This window comes from Pogoniulus pusillus, chromosome 29 (genome assembly GCF_015220805.1).
Source record: "Pogoniulus pusillus isolate bPogPus1 chromosome 29, bPogPus1.pri, whole genome shotgun sequence".
NCBI classification, from domain to species: domain Eukaryota; kingdom Metazoa; phylum Chordata; class Aves; order Piciformes; family Lybiidae; genus Pogoniulus; species Pogoniulus pusillus.
In genome coordinates, this window is record NC_087292.1 from 6858027 (window position 1) to 6879890 (window position 21864).

The following is a 21864-nucleotide window of genomic DNA, read 5'->3' on the forward strand; positions in this document are numbered from 1 at the left end:
CTGACAACAGAGCAAGTTTCCTGTTCTCCAGTGCAGTCTTCAGACATGAAACTTTTCTTCAGATGCCCCAAAGTTAATCCAGCCTCTTTATTTTTAAATACAGCTGAAGTGTCTTCTAAAGACTAGGAATTAAAGTTGTTTGCCCCTGTTTTCTCCTGATTCACCTGTCTTGAAAGTTTGCATACAGTAAGCAGCTGTTGACTCTGCATCACAAATTGTGTTGTTTGCACCTTTCTAATGATGGTGTAAAGAGCAGTTGGAGGCGGAAAAACCTTCTGCTAGGGGCACTGACTCAGTCTATGTATGGAGAACAGTACATGAAGTTCTCCGTCTACAGTGTGAATTTGTCACAGACTGAACTAAAAAATCTTCTCTGCTCTTGACCCAGTCTGCTGAAGTAACTCTGAAAGCTGTTTCTTGGGCAGTTCTTTGTCAAAATTCTCCCAATGATTCAGCCCACCTACCTGTGACAGCGATGCAGGCAGCCGCAGTCACTGCGCTCCTCACTCCAGGTCTAAGATTTATTCTTATGCTACGTTTGAGCATTAGCTGAGGTTCTCTGAGCTATGAAGCAAGCAAGGAGCAAAAGTTTCCCTGATTTCAAGTGCACTTGATGGCTAAGCAAGAGCGTTTCCATCCATCCCGGCTTGCACCTCCTTCATGACAGGGGATTGATGAAAACGGTGTGTCGTCCCGAGGATTTTGCAGCCAGGAACTCCTTAAGGAAAATGATTCCTACAGACCAGGACAGTAAGGGTTAAGTGAACCATTTTCCTTTAGATTGCATTGCAGTAAGGGGCAGGTTATCTTGAGCAGTCCCTGATAGCTCCGAAGTCTAAACATGACTAAATGTTGCACTTGCCCCACTTGCAGCAAGCACTGTGGAGAAGCAGAGAAGAGGGTGTGCGCCTTCTGTATCTTGCTCTTGAGAGACTTGCCAGTCACCCTGGGCAGTTCTCTTTGTCTTTGTCTCCAGTGCAGCCAAATACCTCAGTGTGGTGCCTACATCCCTCCCTTTGTCTCCTCTGTAGAGAAGGTTGTGTGTGACAACACCCCGTGACAACTCCTATGCTAAGCCTTGGATCAGTGCTAAAGGTTGGCTGCTCTCTGACTCTGAAAACAGGATTAGTCCTCTTTGCATTATTGATTGGAATGCCCTTAAATTTTACCATTTATAATTTTTAGACTCGTTCCAGACAACTGGATGCTAGACTGGTTTGTGAACGATTGTCTAGCCTTTCTTAGTGAGTCTGTCGTTTTCACTATGCTGGTTTTGTTAACTGCATTTCACACAGTGGGGAGGAAACTGGTGTGAATTTAGAAGAACTTGAAGTGACATAGTCTAGTGAAAACTGTCTAGTATTAGTAGATCTAAAAGAAATTCACAAAAAACCTACCCATAACTACTTTTCTAATGCTATTTTTCCCCTCAGCTGATTGTGTTAGCCATTTCTGCTCAGCTATACTCACTTTATATACCACAAAGTTCTCCATGCTCTCATGATATGTCCTCTCTCTTGTATCTATACAGTCCTCTCTCTGTATATGTTATTAACAAATGAAATGCACACAGTTGGATTTAGTTGCAAGAAGTATGAGGCCCTAGAAACTTGAGAGGCAATGAAGCTCAAGCTTATCATGACTCTATTTGTCTGCTCTTACCTTTTCTGTTTTGGATCTGTCTGTGATCACTGGATACAGGTAGGGTGGCTTTAGACAGTAGCCTGGCTTTACACTTTTCTGTCTGTTCCATAGAATCAACCAGGTTGGAAGAGACCTCCAAGATCATCCAGTCCAACCTATCACCCAGCCCTATCCAATCAACTAGACCATGGCACTAAGTGCCTCATCCAGTCTTTTCTTGAAGACCCCCAGGGACGGTGCCTCCACCACCTCCCTGGGCAATCCCTTCACTGGCTGTGGAAAGTAATTCTGCACTAGTCTGGGGTGGGAGAAGGAAAAGTAGGTGCCTACTGAAATTAAGGCAGCTGTGGGACATGACCACAGCTAGGCGTGCATTTGGCAAAGATCATATAAACTTGCCCATACTTCTAATGTGGCTTTATTTCTAGAGTGTCCTGGAGCTTTCATGTGTTGTCCCGCAGTGCTCACTGTGGATTTTCCCTAGATTCTGCTCTTGACCTCATCCTGGCCTCCCAAAGTGCAGATATGATGGGCCTTGGCTTTGAAAACTTGGGGGAAAAATGTGGCTTCAGATGTGTGCCTTCTTTAGAGACATATATGCAGTGTGTAACTTTCTTTGTTATAAATGTGGCTGTGGTATCATAAAGCAACAAGAAAGAATTATTGAAACTATTTCTGCCTCAGTAAGGAAAGAGAAGACTGTTCACAGGCAAGGTACTCAGGCTCTGAATGGAGTGCACTATGAAATGTGAATGCTTCTACTCAGTAATAAGTGTAGCCTTGTAAGAATAAATACCGCCAGGGACAAGAAGAGGGTTGCTTTCTCATCTCATTTCCTTAGGAGACTCTGGACTTCCCTCTCTCAATGCCGGCACAGCAGCAGCATGTTTAGCTGGACACTGATGATGGTCGTTTCCCTGAAGTTTTAACTTAGTGTTTTGTTTCATTCTGCTTTGTTAGTGGAAACATACTAATGGGTTTCAGTCTTTGACTCTTATTCATACAATTACAGGAGAATGTTTTACATCTTGGGAATCCCTGGAAACACATGTTTCTTTTCACAATGAACTTTTGTTGTTGTTTTTGAATGCAAATAATGGTTTGAAACTTCATTGTTACCTCTCAGTTGGGAGCCCTTTGGCATGTGCAAGAAGCAGCTATTAATTTAGCCTTTCTGTGCTGATCAAACATGTATTTTCATGCTTTATAAGGCGTCCTCAGTCTTCTGTTTTGTGTAATATCTACTGTAGTTCCCTCTGCAGTGATTTTATGCATGTGTTACACAGAACAAAGATCTGCAGAATAGGTGATGTGAAAGTGTCACCTCTTTCAGAAGAGACCATGTAAAAGGCACTGGCAGGTCATTAACTTGCTGCTGGTCTACACCATTAGCTGTTTTTCAGCAAAATAGTTGCAGTGTAGCACTTTCTTAAGGTCAGCATCCCTTTATATACATTTCATAGCTGTCTGAATTGCTTAAGCATTAATCACTTGCAGAGTATTAGATACTTCCTCAGCAGGTGAAAAAATGAGGTACACAGAGAACAAGCCATTAATCCAGTGTGTCTGAACAGAAATGGAAGAAGGGCTCCAGACACGCGGCAAAATGTATCTGCCCTTCTCTCTGTGAACAGGCCATTGCAGCACATCCTACTTACCTACCCAGCTTCTGCAGGTCGGTTTAGATGGATGAAATGCCAGCGATGGCATTCATTTCAGGTTAACTTCGTGTCCCCAGAGGCTTCAGTCACACAAGATGGGAGTGATCAGTCTGTGATCAGTCTGTGTTTTTTTTTTTCCTAACCTCCTTAACCTATCCATGATAAGCTTTTGAAGTTTGGGGTGGAGAAATGAACCTACAGCTTGGCTTGCAGACTTGGTCCTGTGCCCACTGTGCTCTCTCACTGGTAGCAGTTCTGTCATATTGTTTACCTCTCTTCCTTAAATTGAAGTTGCTGTGGGGTTCAGTGGAGCAGAAGGTGCGTCGATCTCGTTTTGCAAACTTTGTGTTTCTAAAAAGCTGTGTAAGATTTTTGTTTGCATAATTAAACTCTGCTGGAGAGCAAGTGGAACTTCTCAAGAAGTCGGCAAGAGCCATTCTAAAGGACAGTGAATACCTGGAGATTATCTGTTTATCTGTCTATCTGTGTTGTCTTGTCTATTTGTCCCCAACAAGGTTCATCACTAACTCATTCCATAGGCTTCTTCCTATGGAAAGGAAATATGTGGCCTTCAAATTACAAGATTGATGAAGAGTGCAGTAACTAAGGGGTCTGTCTTTTACTTAAGCCAAATCTCCCTGCATGGTCCTTGTGAGGAAAGATGTAGCATCTGTCTCTCCCTATAGTTTCTTTTGCCTCAAGTAGCTGTTGAAGTGTGGAGATTGGTGTTGAGTTGTTAGTTTTACTCCATTTTGTCAGAAGGACCAAGTTTTCAAGCTTTGGCAGAATTGGATACCATGTGGTGTGGTCAGTTCTGGCTCAGGTTGGAAGGAATTTTGTCATGGAGTTAACTGTAGCCTGGAAAATAGGTTGCCTCAAATCTGTTTCTTCATTTGAGCACTTAGAGGAAAAACACATTTCACTGGAGATTTACCTTTAGTGATAAAGTTCCTGCCCTAGAAAGGAAAAAGTGCTTGGTTATTTTGCTGTACTTTCCCAGACTCCTCTTCATGAAGTTATGACACCTTTTGTTTTTCCTATATCTTCCCTTGTATAGAAAATGAATGACTGAAGTTCACAACAAAGAGTTAATTGGTTCCTTTTCCAAACAGCTGTCTTTGTGCTTAGTCAAAATTAGGTTTTTTTTCAGTGAACTATAAAACTCAGATTTTTTTCTAGTTAATGGAGGGAAGCAGTGAGCACTGTTGAATTATCAGCCTCCCTGTACTGAGGCATCTGACCCTGTGGTACACCTAAATCAAAAGGAGTTTGTGATAGCACAGTAGTCATACTTCATTTGAATGTGATTTTAAGGATTTAGAAATAGCCTTCTGTAGCAATGTTGATTGTGGAGATGTCTTTCAACACTGCTAAAGGATCGCATGTCAAACTGCTTTTGAGAGGTGTATCTGTGCCGCTAAGTATGGCACTCCGAATGGGGAAGCAGAAGCCTGGCAGTCTCGGCATCGTTGTAGTTTCTTTCCCTTCTTGACACCTACTGAAAACCCAGATCCCACTTCTCTTTCTGAATTTCACGCTTAGGTTATAAAGATGCAAAGCCTGGTCTAGCTGTTTTGGTCACTTATTTTCAGGCTTCCAAATGTTTTGCAGACAGCTATTGGAGAAATAGAACGGCCCAGCAAACAGACCTGCAGTACCTTTGCTGTGTAGTCTGTAGTTGTGTAAATAGGGCCATTATGCCAGTAAGTGGCATATCCAGTTTCACATGGGAAGTTTATTTTAGATTATGGTTTTCTGCTCCAGTACATCATCCACAATACCATCATCTCTCTGAATGGTGCCTTCTGGGTATGGTTTTTTTTTCTGCTTTTGATGCTTCTAGCTGCATATAGATGTTTTCCACTTTCTATCTTATCTATGTTGTTTTCTTCCAATCTGCCCTACATTATTGGGAAAGGTGTTATTTCTGATACCTGGATGGAGTTCTGTTTTCTGTCCTTTAGCTTTCCCACTCCTTTGCTTTTTTCATTGCTTCAGCAATGGAAATACATTTAAACAAACCCTAGAAACACTGATCAATTACTGGAGTACAGGGATCACACTGTGACTTCCTTCAGTTGGAATACAAATATTTTAGGATAGTTTGAACCTCTTCTCTACTAGTTAGATGGGATTATTGTACTTTAAAACTGTTAAATCAAGACATGTAAAGTCATTTGAATAATCCAAATTAATAACCTGTCTGGCAGCTGAGATCCTGATCCCCTGTGCCTCATAGCATGCCATTTGCTCCATACAGTTGCTCTTCCGAGCCATGTGAGGTCTGCAAATGAGCTTTTCATCTCTGCACAGTAATTACTTTCTCAGGTGAACATCTTATAAATTGACCAGAACCTCACAGAACAACCTTCACACGTGGGATTATCATTGCCTCTTTAGCTAATCTGTGAATCCTGTCCCCATTCATCTCCAAGATCTTGGATAATGACTAAACATTACAGTCCTTCTACTCACTGATAGAATCTGTCTGCTGTGAAAGTTCGTGCTACACTAAACCATTGATCAGATGTCTGAGGTGAAAATACAAGTCCTTTGCCAGCTATTTTAGACACCTTGAACCACATTCACGTGATTCATGTCCCTTCTTGGCATCATGTCAGCAACTGAATCTTGATGTTTTTATTTGCAATCCTTTTATAAGAAATGAAATGTAACAAGATTTGGCAAAATAAATAATAATGCGTTGAAATTTGAGTAACTTGAAAGTAAGAGGCTTTTTTTCTGATAATCTGCAGGTTTAAGATAACTGCTTTTGAGGAGTGCCTGTTGGGGAGAAGAAAAATCAGTAAAGTGGTTTCATTTACCTCACACAGAGTCTTTTTTGCTTTGCTTACTGTTTCCTTCACACCTGTTGTGATGCAAACAGTCTAAAGACTAAAAAGACTGCAGCTATGGTACAAATGATCTAAAGTAGAGGTAGAAGTGGTGTTTTGTTGAGAACCAGTCCTCAGGTAAGAGGCAGGTTAATGAAAAAATTTTGAACTTGCCCATCTTTTTAACCCAATCCAGTGTTATGGAATTACTTTTCAGCTGCATAATTTACCAGTGGAACTAGAGACATCTTTAAGACTTTATTCTCCTTTCTAGAGGAGGAGCTGAAAAGACTCTGCTATTTTCATCATACGTGTCCTCTGTGCTGATGGTAAAGGGCTTTGTGCTCATGCTTTATGTTCAGGATGGCTGAATACACTGGCAATAGAGAGAGCACCATGCTCATACAAACCAGTGATCCTGAAAAAGTCTTCAGAGCTTCCACATTTCTCTTGTAACTAATGTCAAGACATTGAACTTAAACTGGGCAGAAATTCCAGCCACTTACCTGACAAAGAAATGTTACTGGAATAACAAGAAGGTTAGAATGTTTTTCTTAGTTGGTAACATGATTAATTTTTCATGCTATGTCTTCAGATTCTTCAGCCCTAAGAATCCAGAAGTCTTCTTTCTGGACCATCAGTCTAGAGAAACATTAAGATGAGGCTTTGAACCAGCATATGTACCAGCCAAGGTATTTCTGCACTGCAAGAAGCAGTTGGAGTGTGGCTGGAACCAGAAGGAAAAATACAAAGAAGTCCTTATCCCCCAAAGCTAGTATAACACTTCAAAAGAACAAAGATCACTGGCAGCAACCTTTCTGTAAGCAGGTTAATGAGGTTTTCAAATTGAGCCCACAAAAACTTAGAAGAAGGTGAACTGAAAGGCAGCAAGTATGGAAGGCACATAGATTTATCTGGAAATGCTACTGTTGAACAGAAATTGGGGTTACCAGGTGTTAATTTGCCAACTATCTCACTTCATTTAGGAGAAGTCAGAAGGATGGGATTGTTGCTCACATTTCCTCAGTCCTTTAAAAAAAAATTCTAATGAAAATGTTATATAATGGAAGAGGGATAAAATGCCTTCTGTAGCATCCTGTACTGACTGGGCATACAAGAACTCTGTGATTTCAGTATTTTATTAGAAAAGTTGATCTCCAAACTGCAGTATTGATAGAGGAAGTAGGGCTGCTTCCCTGGATTGTGATATGTAAGCAGATGTTTCTGGAAGGTTGTTTGGAGAAAGCTGTTCAGAAGTGTTTGAAAAGCGAATGAATTTGTCCCACAAATGAAAATAGTATAGTCCCCACGTAAATGTTTTGTCAGCAGACTAACCTATTAAGCCTGGGGTTGTCCTCACTGTGAAAGGAGACTGCTCCCCTTTGCTGTCCCTTTGTACTCTCCAGGTGACAACTGCTCGCTAGAGGAGGGTTATCTTCCGTTACATTTCTCCTCCTGTCGTGCTGTAGCTAGAGGTGTTTAACTTAACAGCTCTGTTCCTGGGTAAAGAGTAAAACTGCACTGTTCCAGCAATACACACATACAAGTATTGCAAATAGGGTTATGACTCAGCTTTACCCCTGAGACTGCGGTGGAGAGAACGCAACAGAGCCACGGACCAAAAGTGCTTAGAATTTCCCATCCTTAAATCAGGCATGCTTGTAATTAAACAAGAGCTGAAAGATGAATCAACAGACAAAAATGCAGAACTGCTCGTGATTGTTGGAGGTACAAGGGATGGCAGGAATAGTAAGGGGGATTGCAGTAATCTTTTGGAGACATACCAGACTCAGCATTTACAGACAGAGATCCAGTGCCAGAGACATCAAGCTTCCTAGAACAGAAGAGATGCCAAAAGCGCTGTTTGGGTTAGAGGATAATGAAGGAAGACCCTGAGGGGTAATGAATACTTGCCCAGTGAGCATAACCTCAGTCCTCACTCTAACCTTGATGCTAGGACAAGATGCTTCCATTTCTGAAATTCTGGAGTACCACAGGAGCTTTCCAGGGTTTGAATTTTGCTCATTGTAGACAGAGCATTTTGCTAATGTTTTTGGAGAAGGAATAGTATTTATCTCCATGCTTTGTGTTAGAGGAAGCAGACAAACTTAATGGAAGACATAGAGGCAGGAAACAAATGTGAATGTGTTACAGTGTCTGACCTAGTCAACTGCTAATCAACTGCAAGCTGGGAGAGAGTTACTGGAGGCTGAAAGATTCTTCGAGGAATCAGTATGCTAAATATATCAAAGAAGATATATTGCAGACAGGAACACTTCTGTTGATTGCTTCTGTCTTGATGTGGTTTGCTGTGAGGTGGCCGACTATGTCTTTAGTTTTGCTCCAGATTTGGTCATCTGTTGCCAGTGTGATTCATTTGGAGGTGATGCTGTATTGGTTTCTGTGAATTTGATATAGTGGTGTGAAATGGCCAAACTTGGACACCTAGATAAAGCCTGTCTGGAACAAAGCATTTCTGTGTTATGTGTCATGAAAAGAACTCAGTCTTTTTAGTGATCCAGTCCCCTGAATTTCATCTAACTCCAAACACAGGAAAGCAAAACCAAAACACCAAGGTCTTTAATGCCTTCTGAAGGTGTATATATGTCAGCTGAAGACTATTTAATAAACTCTTTTGAAATCTTCCTCTTTAACCTGCCTCATGGCATTGTGTCAGAATACAGCACTTTTGAGTCTGAACATTAGGCAAATAGTCCAGCGTAATCCTTAGGAGACCTGTCTGGGAGGCATCTGGAGGTACTGAGTTTAAAACTGTTGTCCAGTGCTAGAGGCCAAGTACCAATCCAGCCTTGACTGCATATGGGTGAAAGCTCTCCTGCCCTTCTGCTCATGCACACAACCTCCTGTTCCCCAGCCCTTTTGGCCTGTCTTTCAGCCAGGACACCTCTGTGAAAGATCTTGCTGCTAGAAAGCTTTTGGTAGACAGTAAAGGAAAGCTGAGTGATGACAAATACTAGTGAGCATAGCTAGTTGAACTAGTCAGGCACTTTTTTTGCTGCTGCACCAGGCTTTAATTGTCTGAAAATACCAAATGGTCATAAAGCAGTGTGGAGAATTGAGGAAATAGATGTCTGACTCTAGCATTTCCAGCGTATAGCTCTGGACAGCTTTCAAGAACAAATACTAATTTCATCTGGAAAGTCAGCTGGAAGGGGATCTGGTGATCAAGGTAAAAAATCATTCAATTTTCCACTTTTTGGTGAAAAACAATCTCATGTTCCTAAGCTATCAAGAGAACAAACAGCACTGAGCTCAGTTGCGTGGTTTTCCAGTGATTAGTTAGTAGAAAAAAAAAAGACTCCTTAGAAAGCAAGTATGGTGTAAAATAAGCATACAGAGTTCTATGTATAGCATCATGATGGGTTGCCTTGCAATTTACCTATTCATCAAGTGCCAATAGATGGCTGTAGGAATCTGTGAGTAAACTCTCTGTGGAATAAAACCCAGGCAGTTTGCAAACAGCCTGAGCTTCTAGCTCCCGGCTGAACCGAAGACTCTTTGAGTGTGAAGTGCACTGCGAAAACATTTTTGCCAGTGAAATGTGTGCTGTCCTGGTGGGAAGAAGGGTGCTGAGAAATTGCTTCTTGGCAGTTCAGAGAGTGTAGGTGTCCAGTCCCCACACAGTTTGCCAGCAATGCCTGCAAAGCTTTGCCTGCTGTGAAATACAGAGTTTGCTGTTTAGGTACTTAAAATCCCTTAGGTGTTCTGTGCTGTAACACTGAGTGTTCCATATAACCTGCCACGTGCCTGTGCATCAAAATACAGAAAACTGAATCTTGTGCTTTAAGTGTATGTACCGTGTACAGCAAAGCACTAGGAAGTGTCCCCATGTTTAGGAGGATTGAGGACATGCAGAAGGCAAGCTGGAGGTTTCAGTGGCAGCACTCATGCATTATTTTATGTTGCCTGCTGCAGGTGTCTGACACCTGAAGTTAGAGAAAGCAATTAAAATCACATTCTGTGGATATGGACTGTGGCTGTATTTCCACTAAAACTAGTTGAATGTTTTGAGGTTAGAAAAACGGGTGTCAGTTAAGGAGAAAAATGAATTTGTGGTGAAAGAGGTGCAGTCAGGAAGATGAGGCTTGTTCCTGGCTCTGCAGCACATTTCCCATGTGACTCTGAAAGTCGCAAAATCCTTGTGTTGCAGTTTTCCTATTCCTGGTGCAGGGATAGTAGCCTTTTTGGAGATGCAGTAACATCTCTACAATTAAGCCTTTAATATCTTACATCCAAGATCTTGGGGGGGGGGGGGGGGGGGAATTTTGCTTCTCCAGCCTGGAAGCAGTTGCCAAAGTCAGCAGAGCTTTTTGGGTATCTGGAGTAGCTTATTTAATTTTACTTGTTTTAAGAGTTTAAGTATAAAATAAACAAATCCCAGTAAAACTGGGGGAGGAGTCTTTGGGCATGCTCATGTTCTTCCCAGCATTGCAGTGACCTTGTCTGTAAATAATGGTGTCTCTTGAGGTGCTAACTCAAGCCTCAGCTCCTTTTTGATCTACTTATAGATCAGATTTAAGGACCTAAAGATACTTGTAAATCAGTTTATTTACAATTCAACTGTGTTGCTCTTTTTCTGCAGTGCATCTATTTCCTAGGTGCTTTAAAGGACTTTACACAGTACACTTGTCACTGAGGATGGGAAATGTCACTTAGGGTGGAAATTGATAGCAATAAAATGATTGTGTTCATGTAGATTCACTTAAGTGCCATCTCCCATTTATGACCTGTCACTTAATTTGGACCAGTCCTAACCTGTGTAGGTGGGTTACCAGCAGCACATACTCATTATAGCTGTCATACTGCATTTTCTTGGTGGGGCTATTATCAGAGGGAGGTATCTTTGAAGAAGAGAAGAATGATGAGAGAATTCCTAATCCTCTTTTCACCCTTCCTTCTCCCTCATTACTTCCCCTTTCCTGTGTTATGTGCTTGTCATGTCTGTGTTGTTTGGAATAAGAGTAAGATGACTTTAATTTGAGAGGCTGGGGTAGTGTGTACTTTGTCTAGACAAGTTACTTGTGGAAGCAGAAGTGTACATTCTAGGATTCAGCAGGCTACCACTTCAGCTTTGTGCTCTGATCCTGTATCCTTCTAATCTATTTGACATGAAGTACTTAGAGACATAGGAAGCTAAGTTTCCCATCTGCCAAACAGGATTGTGCTTGCATAGCCATACCCTACCTATTTAACAACAAGGGTTGCATTTCTTCAGGGTCTGTAAAGCATTTAAAGGTCATTGAACTGAAGACCATATAAATGCAGCTGTTACCAAGATGAATCAACTTGTGCTCCAGGAACAGTCAATCCATTCCAGACCTCTGAAATAAAGATTTCTATTACAAGTTTTGAATCATAGAAAATACTGGTAGGGGGTGGGAAAAAATGCAGAGGTTCATGAGGGAGGCATGGAGTTTTCTCCCAACTTCATTTCTTAATTGTTTTTGCCTCTCTGCTTGCAGATTCTCACAAACACAAAGATAAACACAAAGACCGAGAACACCGGCACAAAGAGCACAAGAAGGACAAGGAAAAAGACCGGGAAAAGTCCAAGCACAGTAATAGGTGAGGAAAAAGCTGATGAAGTCCTCACAGGCTAAAGCACTGTTGCACATGGAGTCTTACAAGAATTACTCTGATACATGAGGACGGAATTGCTGCATTTTGGGTGTGGTTTATGTGAGTGTAGGTACTTTAATCCTGACTTCTGGCGTTGCATGCATTCACATATGGGTAGCCGAAGCTGGGTCTTGCAGATGTGAGCCAATATCCAAAAGACTACTGTAGCTTAGAGTTATTCCAGGCATTGAAAAGTAGTATAACCCTGACTTCAGGAAGATTGATCACTTCTGTTTATCATCTTTGTGTGTGTGATTCCAGTTGTTTGTCAGAAACTTCAGTATCTCAGGTATGTTGATGTAAACCCCACTGATTTAGCATTGGTGAACTCGATGACACTACTCAGCCTGCTAATAACTGAAAGTATCTGGGAAGATTGTTGCCCACAATGATGATGATATGCTTGGCCAGCTACCACAGTGGATATCTTGACATTGTGAGGCAGGGTTAGATGATGAATCTAAAAGGATTGCATGCTGTAATCTGATGTGATTGATACACTGCACTGCCACAATATGGAGAAGGTGTTTCGTGGCAGTCATCTGCCATATCATCTACACTCAGCATAAACACTTATTTACTGTGATGACCAGTAGCTCTGGAGTTGGTGGTGAATTCCACATTCCCAGCCTAGGCTGCGAGCTGCAGGAACCAGGATATGCAGGTCTGTCCCTGGTGATTTGGTGTGATGGGGCAAGGGCAAGTACGTCACACACAGGATGTTACTCAGAAAAGCTTTCCTAGTTGTGACTCCTGACATGCAAGTGCCAGGGGGCCTACATTGACTATGAAACTTGCAAAAAGCAGTCCCTGCAGGGTAAGTTTATGTTGTGACACTTGGTGAATGGTGGAGAGTGTTTATGCTATGGGTGTTTATGCAATAACAGTCTAAAAATGAATTAAAAAAGCTTTTGTTAACAGTGGATTTGTATCAGAAAGAAGCACAGAAAGGAGGGAGTCTGTGCCGAGCAGTGGGTTTGTTTTACTGGGGTCACACTTAAGAGTTTTTTCTGACCTTTTGGCTAGTTACACAACTTTACTGTTCTATACTACATTTATTCATTTTATTTTGAAAGTAAATGGGTGATGGGGGGTTGGGGGGGAATCTAGGCCAAATAACCTGCAGTGTTTACCAGCTCCCATGGCAAAGGTGAAATGCTGTGGGCACATTGTTTGCACTCTTCCTTGTTCATGTGTCTACACTGCCTTGATTTGTGATTTTTATGGTTTTGATATTCAAGTAAGCACCTCAAAACTGACTGTCTCACATTTCCAAGCATTCTCCTGGAGCCATAGCAAAGTCTATCCTTTAGTAAGGAGTGGTGTAATTGCTGTCCTTAAATGTCCAGGATTCATTAACAATTTGGCCATGTTTTTGTAGGAGTTGGAAATGGTCAGTGTGTTTTCAACTGGAGGAACTAGTTCTGGCTTACAGCTTGAAGCTGCATACTACTGATTGTGTAAACAAATACCAAAACAATGGGAAGGAGATAAGAGTGGCTAATATGTTTTGTGAGCTCTAGCTCATGAGATGTCATCGTGCTTTATCTTGGAGTAATTCCTTCCTTCCTGCAGTGTTGCTTGGAAATCCCTCTACGAAAGGCATCGTGTTTTCTTGGCACTGTGCCTAAAGACTTCCAGTCACTTCAATTTATCTGTTCAGTTTTTGTTTGTCCTGTGAGCACAATATACTGCAACTCTGAGTCACATTTGGGATGCATCTATGTGGATGGTGCAGCTGGGTGAAAATATGTGTAGGAGTTTTGTTGAAGGTGTGATTTGGGTAGAGATTACTTAATGATAGAATGCTTTGAGTTGGCAGGGTCCTTAAAGTTGTCTAGTTCCAGCCCCCCTGACTTGGAAAGGGACACCTCCTACTAGACTACATTGCTCAAGGCAACCTGGCTCTCAACACTTCCCAGGCATGGAGCTTACACAGATTCTTTGGGCAACTTTTCTCAGTGCCTTGCCACCTTTGTCATGACTTTCTTCCCTTCTGCTTTGAAGCAGTTAAACCTTGCCCTGTCACTGCTTGCTTTTGTGAAAAGAAGTCCAGCTATCCATAATACTGCTTTGCTCCTCCACAAGATGGGACTTCACTTCCCTGGGCTGAGTCTGCAGCTTGTGAAAGTTCTCTGTACTGCATTTGCTGCCTTTCAAAACTGATACTTTTTAAATGAATGTATTGTTGTCCCATATCATGAGATCTGGTCTTGAAGGTAGTGAGAAAAAATATGTGTGGTGCTTTGCTTGAATCACTCTTTTGGGAGTGCTCTGAAACCACCTCTGCCCAGTTCATGCTCAGGGTATGTGGCTGCTTGCTGTGTAAAACCACCTGACTACTAAGACAAACATTTTAGAAGTAACTGATTTAAGCATTTCTTCCCAATATTCTTTAATTCAGCTATTATCCCCCCCCTAATTCCACAAATGTAAGTTTTCTGTAAGGATTAGGGTTTTTTAGGTAGCTGTTGTATTGTGATGGAGGTAGTCCAGCAGCTCACAACATGGGGGTGGAGGTGGAACAGTGGTGAGCAGGGAATCACTTAGAGGAGAGCTGCTGGAAGGACCTGAATGGAACAAGTGCTTGTGTGCTGGCGACTGCCAAATGCTCGGATCCAAGGTGTGAATCCAAGGGTGGCAGAGGCCAGAAGAGGAGGACTGAAGCAAGATGAGTTTCAATTTGATACAGTCACTGTATCAAAACACTTCCCTGAGCAGAGCCAAAATTAATAAGAAGCCTGAATTTCAGAATTGACTCTGTGACTGTCTAGTGTCCATCATTGTCGTACTGCCAAGAGGATGGGTTACCTGGGAGGGAGCATTTGATCACTTCACCACTTTTAATAGCTTTTAATTTCATCAGCAGTGGGAGGGAAGGAAGTTGCTTGGTAGGGAAATATTGGAAAAGTGTCCACTTCTAGCAGGGCTCTTAGCCATGATACAAGAAGACCAAAAGCAAAATTCTTCTTGGGGAAGAAATAGTGAGTGCTCCATGTTTGCTTGTGCTTCATTCGTTTGAAAAGCTTGTCTTAGGCCTTTGCCACAGAGACACTCAAAAGGCTGGTTCTAGGTTCAGTTTATTTTGATACTTTATTGTATTTTTTTTCTGTTGTTGCTGAAAGATTCCTCGTGCAGATGCAAATGCAGGCAGTGTCTTGATGGCTGTGCCCACTAAAGAGGGATCGTCGCTTTTCACCTCATCCACTGCTTAGGCAAAGGGTTTTCTTGACGCTGAGCTGGTAAATGTCCATCTCCTTCAGTATCAGCCAGCAGTGCCTGTGAGGAAACTGAAAGGTAATACATTTTTAGCAGGTGAGTTCACAACCCGTGGAAACTCCTTGCTTGGAAGATTTTCAGACAGATTAGAAAACAGTCTCCAGGTTTTTCAGGTGTGCAGCTTGGAGGTTTTTTCACTGTGACACGCTCAACTTGCTTTTGACAATGAAATCTCCTGCCGATGGGTTTGTCTTGACACTCTCTGTCTGGCAACTTTCTTTCAAAAAGCAATTACTTTTTTATGTTGTTCAAATGGCATCTTCACCTTGAAGGGACACCTCAGGTGTTTCTTTTTTGCATAATACCTGCTAGGTAGCATACTGCTGAGAGCAGCTGGTCACCAGCAAGTTTGCAATGCTTGTCTTTTTGGTAAAAGAAAATACCTTTTTAAGTTTGACAGCAATTTAAGTCCTTTGCAGCAAGACAAGTGGTGAACCTCTATGTACTACAAGCAATTTTCATGGTCACTCCTCTTGTAAAGTTTCTACTGAGTGGAAGGTTTTGGTTATAACAAGAGGTATAAACAGCAAAATAGCCATTCCAAACCCCCCGCACAGCTGTGCCACTATGTTTCTGTGCTGTGTCCATCCAATACCTTCCATCTGTAGCAAAAACATCAGTTGAATTCAACTGTAGGGGACTGCAGCAGAGGCACAAGGATGGTGACAGCTATTTTGATGAGGGATACTTGTTCACAGAAGAGTTTTTGAGGAAAAGCCTTACTGTTTGTCCTGAAGTTTCTTCTTCAACAATGAAAAACAAGTAAAAAATAGTCATTACTCCATTAGAAATTCCAAGATAACAAGAATGTGGAATTTTCCATTGGCTTTTTACCTGTATGGGGATTTTTTAAAGCACTTGATAAAAACCTGTCACTTGTTGCTAAAATTGAAAATGAATCTTTGAGATACATCTTAGATTCAGAACCACATATAAATCTTGGGAAGAATCCATTCTGTATTGCAGAAGAGTTGCTGTATTACTGCAAAAGATGTGCTGTATCTGGTAATTCTCAAAGAGGTTGAATGATGCTTTAGTAGAAGTTGGAGGTGGTGTTTGGTGGTGGTGAAGCATCCATGTGATTATATAGACAGTGTGTGAAGAGTCCCCTGATTGCCTTCATCGGTCACTGTGCACGGCTGAGAGCATCATCTGGTGCTGCTTGAGGCAGAGTGTTTTTATGTCTGTCTGTAATAGTTTGGCAATTTGATTTCCTGCCCTATACTTCAAAAAAGGCTTTGAAAATAAAACCTGCATTGAGAAGGCAGAATTCCAATGCAGGAGAATAAATGTTTCCTGTACCCAGACTTTGAAGGATCTAAACTGCCAAGATAAGTCTCAGAAATACCTAAAATAGATAATTTTGATTTTGTATGGCAGAAGTGTGTGGAGTGTAGAACTTCTTAATTTTGCTTCTTGCTTTCCTTCTCTCCCACTCACAAGATGACACTTCTGTGTCTTAACCACTCATTTACAGCTGTAGTAAACTGGGAGAGAACATTTGTGTGCCTGAGATCTTCTCTGACACCCCTTAAGGAAAGAAAATGCAAAGCTCACTGTAGAAAAATCCATATCAAAGAATGAATCCACATCACCACCAAGCAAAGTGTTTTCCTTTCTCCATCTCTGTTCTTCCCAATCCCCAGCAGAAAATCTAACACACACCCATTAACTACAAATGTCAGTGGTTAAAAAACCAAAAGGAAACAAATCTGGTGTGGTAATAGGTTTCTGATCTATGGCAGATGAACGTTTCAAACACAGAGACCATGTCAAATGATGAAATCATGGGTCCTTTGAAACGAAGGATTGTTGGGAGATAGGGTTAGAAGTGCTCACAGTAACAAGTGTCTTTCTGCCAGGTGTCTTGGGCTTTGTGCGTGGAGTGTGGGCTGCCAGCAGACTGCAGAGTGCAGAAATGGCTGTGACAGGGAATGGGAGTAAAGAGGCTGCTCCTGCAGTACTGATCTGTGTTGTCAATGTGACAAGCAGCTGAGCTGCAGGAAGAAAAATCTTCTGTCAGATTGCATATTTCCTCCATTTACTGAATCTCTTGTGATCACAGCTTGAGATGAGCAGAAGCGTGGAACACATAAGGGATAGACCCGATCTTCACTGAGTTTTATAGTTTCTCTAGGAAAAACACAGATTCCAGGCATTTGCTAGTTGTGAATCAGGATAAATTTCAGTTCAGGCTTCTTGCATACCTCCTGCTTTATTGAATGACCCTAAACTGTGAAGGACTGTGTGTGCTGAGGGGCAGGATGAGGCAGGGATACCTGATGTGGGGGGGGGGCAAAGCCATGTTTTTAAATAATTTCAGCTCTCCCTGTTCCCTGGTGTGGGTGGTTTTGTTCTCCTTCTCCATTTGAGTTCACCTTGATCAGCTTTCTAATGTGACACTGCCTTGCAGTAGTAACATTTTTGCTTTTCATTTGGTAGTACACCTGATTCTTGCACATCCATAGAAGGCACTTGCTAAGCCTTATCCTCCTCTCAGTGTGTGAATTTAGCTCTATTTTCTAATACTTCTATCAGCTGTTGATGAGTCTGGCTTTTTATCTTGTTCCTCTTGCTGAGGACTTGATCTATGATCTGTGAAAACGGGTGAAAAGACTCCTTTTAACTCTGGGAAAAGCGATTTCAGGTTCTTTTTCCCCTTGCATCTCTGAAATCCCAGCAGAACCACTGAGGCTCACGTGTTCATTCCCTGCAATACCATATGATAAACCTCTAACAGTGAGCATAAAATACTGCAAGCCAGCTGAAAACTTGTCCTTTGCTGGTGTGTCTTCTGTTTCTGAAAGGCTCCCTGCACAGTCAGCCATTCCTTGCTCTGCCTTAGCCTGAATACGATCATGGGTTTCCATTAATGCTGTATTACGTCAAAGCAGACATGGGCAGCCTAACCTATGCTCCATTCCCATTGTGTTTTAGATTTCACTGAAATCACAGCTCACTGTTATTTTACGCTTCAGTTGCACCGCAGCAGCTCCCGAGGAGGCAAGCAAAGCTCTGCTTGCAGCAGGCACTGGTGCCTGCTAGTAGCAGATTCCCAGTCACGACCTAATTACAGCTGAGAATATGAGAGAGAGAGGAAATAAGAGACACTTTAGATAAGGCATCCTTCCCAGCTTGTGATTGTGAAGCTGGAATGGAAAGGGCCTGGGAAGGGATTATTAACGTCCATAAATGGCACCTGAAGAATGCGGTGTTAAATTACTGCAAAGCTGTGGTGGTTTGAAGGGGGAAGCTGCGATCTGCACATCTGCCGTGCCTTGGAAACACTTTCCACTTGTGACTTTCCCATGTGATCGCAGCCTGAGCAGCTGCTGCCAGGTGCCTGTTCCCCCGTCCTCTCCTCTCCTCCCCTCCCGCTGTCCTCCTGCAGACATCCTCGCTGGGAGATACAGTCATGCTTTCAAGGGAAATGGCTGCTGCTCTTGCATTTGCTGCTTTGTGTGTTTCAGCCTGAGCTCTTCAAGGCCTCCAGATGCCCTTGTTACACACTAAAGCCCTACATGAAAGGCACTGAGCAAGCTAGTAAAAATGCTGGAGTGCTTTAGGAGAGGTGTTTCTACTCAGCTGGCCTTTGTCTGAGCTAAGGCAGTACCATGATCTGTCTGCAGATGATGTAATTCCTGGTCCTGTCTGTGTTCATACAGTGTCCTGCTGTACTTTATTACCTTTAAAAACACAAACTGCAGGTTGTCAGCACTGAGCATCTTGGAGTGCTTTTGCAGTGGTTCATCTGTAATGGTCCTATTTTGTCAGCAAGACTGAATGTTTCTAAAACAGATCATTGGCAACCACTCTATGAGCCAGTTGTCCTCTTTTAGGGCTAACCTGCAGTGGAGCTTACCTCTGTCTTATGGGGGTTTAGCTGTCCAAATTCAGTGACTCCAAACTGGCTTGTTGGCAAAGGGGTAGGTACAGGAAAGGTAGTGGAGGATCCACAGTGCTACAAGTGAACTGAGAATAAAATTATCTGGGTGCATGCAGCCTCGAGACCTTGTTGTTTGGCTTCCTTAAAGAAAAGAGACTTCCAGTTAGGAATCAACCAGGAAGACAGACTTCTCATCTTTAAATTGTTCCAAGTGCTTCCTAATAACAGCTTTGGTGTTGTCTGGAAATGGCTTTCTGATGGAAGGCTGAAAGGCCTTCTTCAGGATAAGGATGGCATCCTGTCATCTCTTCTTCTGAGATTAGCTTGGTGGTGCAGTTGCATTCCCCCTGAGGCTCGGTAAGTGTCTTAGCCAGATGAAGGACTGAAGCAGCTCAGCTTGCAGTCTGAGGTTAGCATCTGAGCAACTTGCTTTGCTTGTGGAGACAAAAAAGTTACTCTTGTCAGGATTGTTGCACAAGGCCTATCTTACTGGCATGTCTCCAAATGAGCTTTTCTGGGAGATGGAGATTTCAGGCCCTCTTAGGGAAGATAGGCACATGCCTTCATCCTTGCATGTGTCAGAAAATTTTGGACTGAGTTGTGAAAGTCAGAGCTATGGTCCAGTACCTAGAAGTATGCAGAACTGACAAGCAGGGAGAGAGATTTATGCTCTTTCTTTACACTGGAGCCAGTAGGACATGAAATTAGTTTTTTATCTGGGGAATTTCTTCCAGTCACATCGCAGCAGCAAGCAGGACCTCAGGACCTTAGCTACCAATACTGTTTTGAAAATGAAGCTGCAGAGTGAAACCGGAGACAGTTTCCTTGAGTTATCTGAGCCCACATTGTTTTGGCAAGAAGTTTCCTGCTTGCTGCAGAGCAAAAGGGAAAACTAGGTAAGAAAACCAAGAACTAAGACTGAGTTAGGAATCCAAACTGTTTGATTCTGACTGCAGTGCTGGAAAGCTTCAGCTTTAGATTCTGTAACAACTTCTCAGTGATGGTCACTTACTCTTTTGAGAGGTGTGTCATTTGAGCTTCTGCTTAAGCAAGCCTAAGGTTTTAAGCACTTCTTTGACTCCAGATGTAGTCTGCAAGTGTTCAACACACAACATTTTGTCACTGCTTCTCTAATCTAATAGGATTTTCTGCTGTTTTCAGTATTAGCTTAGCAGATTATTCCCTGTGAATTTTCTTTTAGCCATGTCTTTTGTGTATGTCCCCGGACTGTCCCAGTCACATACCAAAAGCTAGTGCTAGTGCAAGCGAGTACAGTCCCTTTGAAAACTGAAACTTCTTTTTCTTTGCTATTCCAAACTCCCAAACAACAGACACTGCCCTGAACTTTACCTTAGAGAGCTAACTCCATCGACTGTAGTGTGTACTGTGCTTTGAAGATGCAAATTGTTGTCTGAGAAAAACATGTTATTTCAGGTAGGATTTAAATACCAAATAAGAACGAGTCAGAAAATAGACACAGCAGAGAACAAAATGGGTCTGAGCCTTGTGTGTTTGCTCGCTTTGGATTTTCCTGTATGATGATAAACCTTTGTAAATGTTAAAATCTTTGGCAAATGTACAGATAACAGCAAAAGATACCAAGCTGGTTTCCAGACCTTCCGAAGTTTAGGAAGGATTAATAACGTGTGGGGCTTGTGCTTTCAGTCAATGAATCCAATTGGAGCAAAGGAGAATAAAATAAACGTCTTGAGTCTGGGATAGTGATGAATAAACAGAGCAGAGAGACTTGGATGTCAAATCTGAGCAGGAGCAGCAGACACCTCGTGGGTTTCCGAGATCCAGTGTCAGGGCGTTCTGTGTATGTACTCACATGTCCTAATCACACTGTACATAACGCGATCTGCTGGGTAAGAATAGTCTGCAGTTGTTGAATCTTCCCTTATGGGTAACATGTGGTGCTGGGTGTCTTATCTACAAGAATTTCTAGAGTGCCAGTTGCCTTTTAATGTTCAGATACTCCTTCACGGCTTTGTGTGGTATAAAGAGGCTGTTGGTGTGGTAAAACGAAACTACTTTCTCCGCTTGATGCTGCCTTCTAATGCAATGCAGTACATGAATCTGCTGATTTCCTTCAGAGATAGATTTTTTGTGCTTTAGCTGCTTGGGCTTGGGAGGCCAGTGTGCATTTACAGGAGTGTGTGCTACTCTGAGCTTGAATAATTTAGACCTTTTGCAGGCTCAGGTCCATTCGTGCTAGTGTTACGTGAGGCTCTGAAACTCTCCATGCTGAACTTTACTCTGCAGTTCTCCAGCTGGGTGTGGGCTGGAGTATTTGTCACTGTGGTCACCTTCTTAACCACAAAGGCTTTATGGGAGCAGGTTACTCTGCTGCTTGCTATGTGGCCATCAAACATTCAACCCTTTTGCAATCTATGTTTTCTGGTAGGAAAGAGACTTGAAATAGACGTTGTTCTTAAAAGTCATGATCTTTCCTGGCATTCCCAGCTTGCTGTTTTTCAGGGCTGTGTTCCCCCAGATAGGTTTGGGCTTGTGCTTGAGTGTTGAAATACCTGGAATAAGGAAGCTGCTTATTTTCAGTGAAGCCTTGCATTGTGCTGTGTAGGAGAAACTGCTTTCTGAGATGAACTCTGCTCTGGTGGGAGTCAAATGCTGAGGAAGGAGGAGTGTGAACTGCCAGCATGAGGAATGCAGCTGACTTGATTCCTAACTAACTGTACCCAGTAGAAGAGGGACTGATTTTCAGGCTCTTTGGCATTCCTAAGCCCAGAGTGACCTCAGGGAACCCTTACAACTTCTAAGTGTGTATTGAAGACCTCTCAATTTGACAGTCTTGCTGCTCGGCTTTCCACAACAGTGCTGCAAGTCCTTGTAACCAGTTCTTGCAGCCTCTGTTGTGAGTCTGTTGAAAGCATTCCTCGCTTTCTGGCCATGAGGGTCA

General features: G+C 42.4%; 1 protein-coding gene across 1 annotated transcript in view; it reads left to right on the forward strand.

Annotated features, from left to right (window-relative positions):
• The window catches only part of TOP1 (DNA topoisomerase I), a 67538-nt gene that overhangs the window by 18249 nt on the left and 27425 nt on the right, over positions 1-21864 (forward strand). Inside the window, exon 3 of the mRNA XM_064167469.1 lies at positions 11623-11725. Coding sequence (XP_064023539.1) covers positions 11623-11725 — 103 coding nt within the window. The remainder of the gene's footprint in view (positions 1-11622; positions 11726-21864) is intronic.